The 6,457-nt window shown below is 37.0% G+C and overlaps 1 protein-coding gene across 1 annotated transcript; it reads left to right on the top strand.

The window, feature by feature from the left end:
* The first annotated feature begins 2,493 nt into the window (after window positions 1-2,493).
* Window positions 2,494-3,633, top strand: LOC104103203 (ethylene-responsive transcription factor ERF109-like). The gene has a single exon (XM_009611086.4). It carries the CDS (start codon window positions 2,538-2,540, stop codon window positions 3,393-3,395), a length of 858 nt encoding a protein of 285 aa, XP_009609381.1. The 5' UTR covers window positions 2,494-2,537; the 3' UTR covers window positions 3,396-3,633.
* Window positions 3,634-6,457: the final 2,824 nt, after the last annotated feature.

Here is a 6,457-nt window from a genome sequence, read left to right as displayed (position 1 = left end):
GTTAACCCGTTAAGAATTTGTATATTTATACTTTTATCCCTATGTATATAAAGTACTATTGAAATCCTAAATGGCTAAATCCCTAATATCTTTTTTCTAATTCTCAATTGTCTGCAGCCACCAGAGGCATATAAGTTGTCAGTCCCGTCTCTCTCTTGAACTGAGAACTGAGATGTCGAAAAATCGAAATCTCAATGATTAATACGTGCATGTCTGTATGAGTAGTCTTGATGGTATTAAAATTCTTGTTAATACGTGTATGACAGTATGAGTAGTCTTGAAGAGTCTTCAATTAAAAAATACCGTTTGGTTAGATCTTAGATGGTATTAAAAATTTTGTATTGATTTGAAACTGTTTGGTATTGATTGAATGATTGTTCAAAAATATTCTATTTGGTTTAGCCGATAAACCGTCCGATAACCGCCCAATAATTGTTAATCCGATACCAATCTGTCACGCCCCAAACCTAGGGGGCGTGGCTGGCACCCGGAGCCCTACTGGCACGGGCGAACCACTCTGTAACTCATGATCGTTCGACCAAAACTAGAATATGCATAGGTCGAGTTAACTGAACTCATTCCTTTTGTAACTATCATGGGCCAACATGGCCACAACTCATAATGTACAACTTTAAGTAGGCAAATACTGTATCAGCAAACCATCGTACTTAAAACATAAATACATATGGCCGTCAAGGCCTCTGACATACTGTACATAATGAACCTGTGTCTACAAAGCCTCTAAGATTATTCGACATTAAAACATGGTCGGGACAGAGACCCGGCCTACCCATAAGTGTATAGCAAAACTCTGACACGATGACTTATAGACTCGGCTGCACTCCGAATGAAGTAGAGTCTTACCGATCTTTCGTTGAATGCTAACATCGTCTACTATGAGGGCACGTCAAACTGATTATCTATACTTGCAGGCATGAATGCAGCGTCCACAACAAAAGGACGTCAGTACGAATAATGTACTGAGTATGTAAGGCATGTAAATCAGTGTATAAAGGACATAAAAGAAATGTGGAATAAAGGACTCAACCTGTAAGTCTGGATAGCTTTGTAAATCATGAAATATTTATAATGTCATGCATATGTGTATAAATGTCAAACTTCGGCGATACTCAATTTTTTCGATTCGTTTACCCCCTGACCTTGATAACACTTACTTATCACTTGATATAAATATCATAAGCAATTATAACCTCAAAAATAGTCTTGTCATTGAACTTATGTCAATTATCTTATGACAAATCCAACGTAGAAAAGTACGGGATGTAACACAATCCGCGTGTTGTCTTATTGGATGGCTAGCGGATTACTACATTTATAATTCGTTAACTGTTAAGCCGAACTGTTAAGCGTAATTATCCGCCCGATAAGCACCTCTAGATAATGGTTCAATCTTTCTTTTCATTTTAAATGAGTAATAGCGAGAGTTCCAATAAGTTATATCATTAAAAGGTAAATTGGGAATGTTAAAACTAAATAACTTTTGAAAAGAGAAATATATCATTCTGTTTAAACCAAATTAAAAAGAAAATTGTGCCGCATTAAATGACATAGAAGAAGTAGGACAAAATTTCGGCAAATAAAGTATAGACAATTTTTATAGAGACATTTTCTTCTAAATCAAATTATAACTAGTTGTAGGAGATTATTTCTGCTCTCCTTCTTCCTCTCCTCAATGCCCAAGTGAAAAAAAAAGAGGAAAGACAATCTTGGTTTGGTTTTTCACTCAATGTTAAGTACCTACGCAATTGGGATTCGACTAATACGAATCCGTGCCTAAGACCCATTAAAAACGGAAGCACCTTCAACTAAAAAAACGGTTACACTCGATGCTTAAATTTGAGACCTCTAATTAAAAACATAACAAATTTATTTATCTCACTACAATTTTGATGGTAAGGAAAAGATTATACTACTATATTTAAGTGGTTAATGGGATTCCAAAAATAGTGGGGGACAGGATTTCTGCTAAGGGGATTCAAAAAAGAAAAAAGTTAAAAAAATTAAAACAAATTTTGGCTAGTGGGAATTGAGGCAGTGATCTCACAAAGGTTTTGAATTCCCCTTAACAAATAAGGTATGTTTTTACGTTGTGTCAAAGGGATTCAAAATATAATATATAAAGAGATAAAATATAAATTTTATATTATATATATAGTGTAATTTTTTAGCGAAAGGGTATTCGGATGACGCCTTCCTCCCAAATCCGCCCCTGCCCAAAAGCATCTTTTGCCCCGAAGCATAACCGTCGAGGCGGTCCAGGCCTCAACCCACAAAAAAGTAACGTGTGAACGCGCCCCACCAGATCAAGTCATCAATTACATCACCTGAAAAACTCCCAATAGAATCACTTATTACTATGCCAGCTAAGCTCAAAATTCTACCCCGTGTTTTAAAAGTGTATGAGCTGTCCCTCCACGTAGGATCTTCCCGCGTATATAAATAACTCCCCCCTTTGACCTCTCTCTGTATTTCAGAACTCAAGTCAAAAAAAATTCTAAGTTTCAAAATTTTCAACCATGCAAAGGTCAAATAAGAGATTTAGAGAAGACGGAACGTCGAATTCAGTCCAAAATAACCAACAATTTCCACGGCTTACAGGAGAAGAAGAGTATTCTGTTATGGTTTCAGCTTTGAAAAATGTCATCAATGGTAATATTCCCATAGAAAATACTCAACACTTCAACTTATTTTCGCCTTTTCAATATTCAACTGCCACTTCTACTGCCACGACTGTCACCGCATATTCTTCGCCTTCGAACAGCATGTCTACAATTGAACAAGGAAATGTGGTGTCACCTATTTTAGGTGTCCCAGCAGAACAAGAACCCTGTCCATTTTGCAGAATCAAAGGTTGTTTAGGCTGCGACATTTTCGGAACCACGTCTTCTGCTGCTGTTAATTTTGCAGAATCAAAGGTTGTCGCTGCTGATGATAATAAGAAGAAGAGTACTACAATTTCAATAGCAAAGAAGAAGAAGAAGAATTACAGAGGAGTGAGACAGAGACCATGGGGAAAATGGGCAGCGGAAATTCGGGATCCAAGAAAAGCTGCGCGTGTTTGGCTTGGAACTTTTAATACTGCAGAAGACGCAGCTAGAGCTTATGATAAAGCCGCCATCGAATTCAGGGGTCCAAGAGCAAAGCTAAATTTCTCATTTGCTGATTATACTGAGACTCAAGAACAACAGAGCACTTCATCTTCTTCACCTCAACAGTTGCCGGAGCCACAGTTGCAGCAAGGAAATAATGCAGAATTTGGAAATGAAATTTGGGATCAATTGATGGGGGATAATGAGATTCAAGATTGGTTGACGATGATGAATTTCAATGGTGATTCTTCTGATTCTACTGGCGGGAATGTTCATAGCGGTTAAGTTTCAGTTACTCCAACCAAACAAGAATTTTTTTTTTTTTTTAAAATTATTCGTATAGTATTATTAATTAGGTGCTTTGCCTTCTTGTATTTTAACAAATTGGGCTCTTGCACATAAGGAAAAACTAGTAATTTTCTACTCATTTTCGGGTTGTGCCGTATTTAATTCGGCATATTAGTCGGGTGAAATGTAAAAATTATGAGGAATTAATGTGAATATAATTTTGTTTTTATAATTACTTCCCCTGTTTCAAGTCAGATGGAGCTTAGTACTATGGATTCAGTTGAATCCAATATATTTGATATGAGACATGAATATATAGAGACAAACTAATCAAATTTTAACTAGTTATTCCATTCGTTTCAATTTATGTGAACATATTTTTTTTTTAGTCAGTGCCAAAAAGAATGTTCAATTTCCCTATTTGAAAACAATAACATTTATGCAATGATTTATAGCCACACAAAATATATGTGTCTCATTTTACATCACAAGTTTAAAAGTTTATCTCTTTTTTTAAATTCTGTACTCAATCAAATGTGTTCACATAAATTGAAATGGAAGGAGTACAAAATTTTGAATCATAACTTTAAAAGTAAAATGCTTTAATACAAACTAATTAAGTTTAAATATTAAATTTGCTTTTTTCTAAAGTTTAAAAAATTGAAACGTGGGGTCAGATGAAACAGATACAAATCACCTGGTGATTTTGATGGCAAGCTAGAAAGTCACGGTGGCCCACAATACTTGGCAAAAAGATTTAAAAAAGATCATTTTTAATGTCGACTGAAAGAAACAACGTGCATAAATTAAAAATTTGGAAGCATATTTAACATGTGCTGATTTATGAAAAGAAATATGCCCACGAGGGGAAATAAGAGTGTTATCCAATCATTAGTTTATTATAGTACAACCAAGTTGGCAAAAAAAGGAAACAATCGACCTAGTCCAAATTCCAAAATAGACACACCAATTAATAACGTGCGTCAGTGGGAAGGACACAGCTGAGTCAGTTACTCGGTATTGTTGACGGCACTAACTTAATTTACGCGTACGGACCTGATATATTTGATACTCCCATTAACCTATTTGTGGTTCTTGTGCGGCGTAAATGTGTGCTTAAAAAAAGAGTGATATTTTTATATATAGCGCTTTTTTAAAGAGCGTTATATTTTAACGGAGTTTTGGCCGTTAGAGTATAACGTTCTTTAAAAAGCGATATATTATATAATGTCACTGTAAACTGCGTTATAGTATAACGCGGTATATAACCGCGCTATACTTGTTTTGTGGGCCCACCAATAAGTCTCATGCGTTTAACTGACATAACAATAATTCAAATGGGTATAGCGCTCTTTAAAAGAGCGTTATACCTAAAAAAAAATCAGCCCACCGAGCTAGGCATTGCCTTATTTAAAGGCGTTAGGATTTTACAAAAATCCATTCAAAAATATTCCTAACTCTCGTTCAAATTTTTCTTCTTGTTAAATTCTCAAGCATTTTTTCATAATGTCTGAAGATCGAAAAGTAAGGGTTTCATTATACTGGGAGGGGGGGAAGGTTGTGGTGGCGAATAACTCTGTGAGCTATAGTTTATCTCCACAATGTCATGTTAAGTTGCCACTTACAATGGAGTACGATAGATTGGTATCGTTGTTATGTAATAAAATGAGTGTGAGAAAACGTTCGGTGAACCTTAAAGTAACCGGAAGATATCCGTATTCCGTCACTCCGCAAGGGGTTGCTTGTTACGCTGAGTTTAACATCGACGATTTTTAGGACTCCGGATGAATACCGAGAATTTCTTGTGATAAAAATGTTGGAAATATACGTCAAGGTCGAAGATGTTCGCAATAATGAGGTTGCGCATAGTAGGGATAACCCTCAGTCATCGGGTGGTTATTCTGGAGTAGTTTTTGCCGGACAGGTTCCGGATGAAAGAGTTTGCCCTGATTTAAACTTATCACCACGGGCGAATGAGGGGCGAGGAAATAATTTCTCTCCTGCTTTACATAATCTACAAGACGAGTGGTAAACTTCAATTTTTCTTAGTGTTACGATGTATATTTTTGTTGTATTGAATTTGTATTAACACTCATATATTCCACAGGGGGTACCGGCCAGATATGACTTTTACAAGTTATGAACCACGCCCAGTTGGAATATGCGTAGTTCTGGTGTGTTGGATCATGGTGGTCCATCCTGGAGTCATCATCAACAGGATAATTTCCATCAAGGAATGTCAATACGTTACGACTTGTAAGTGAAGTGATACAGCTATATGAAAAGTATTTATTAATTTTAGTAGCTTATTATTTTGTTGTTTGTGCAATGAAAACGAGCAAGTTGAACCACTTGTCCTCACTCAATTGCCCGAAGACGACATATTAAATCGGGATCTGGCAGATGCACAGAGTGAGGAAGAGAACAGTGATTATGACAACAATGTCGATAATTCCGGAGACGACACACCCTTTCCTCGTGAGGATGGTGATGAGGAGGAAGAGAATGAAGGACCTGATTTGACGAGGGAGTATGCTCCACCCCTCGTTAGACCAAGAGTGTACGAGTCCCAAGTGCCATTTCATTCAAGGAAGATTCCCTATCTTGATAACTTACCAAGTATGCCGGATGTGGATGCTCTCACAAGGGATTTTGATGAAATTCGGACAGCAATGTGGGATGATTCTAGACCAACGGTGCTGGCAAAGGGCATGCTTTTTCCTGATAAAGCGTGCCTAAGCAAGGCGGCGAAAATGCACAACGTAAAAGAGTGTCGTGAGATGACGGTATGAGAGTCAACTCCGGAGGTATACAAGGTTGTCTGCTGCAGATGGTTTATGGGTTGTCATTGGATGCTGCATGCGAGCAAGAAGAAAACAGGTTTGTGGCAAGTGGGTAAATACATTCCCACCCACATATGTGAAATGGACACATTCAATGGGAATCACTACAACTTGGATATTGACTTGATTTCTCTTGTCCTTATTCCACACCTTGAAGCGTCCATAAGGTATAAAATCAAAGAGTGCATTACATCAGTCCACCAGAAATATGGCCAT

Source organism: Nicotiana tomentosiformis, chromosome 1 (genome assembly GCF_000390325.3).
Source record: "Nicotiana tomentosiformis chromosome 1, ASM39032v3, whole genome shotgun sequence".
NCBI lineage: Eukaryota > Viridiplantae > Streptophyta > Magnoliopsida > Solanales > Solanaceae > Nicotiana > Nicotiana tomentosiformis.
This window is presented reverse-complemented; position numbering and strand designations above follow the sequence as displayed.

Excerpts from the sequence above, each read along its gene's own strand:
- LOC104103203 (XM_009611086.4), top strand. The coding sequence starts at position 2,538 with ATGCAAAGGTCAAATAAGAGATTTAGAGAAGACGGAACGTCGAATTCA.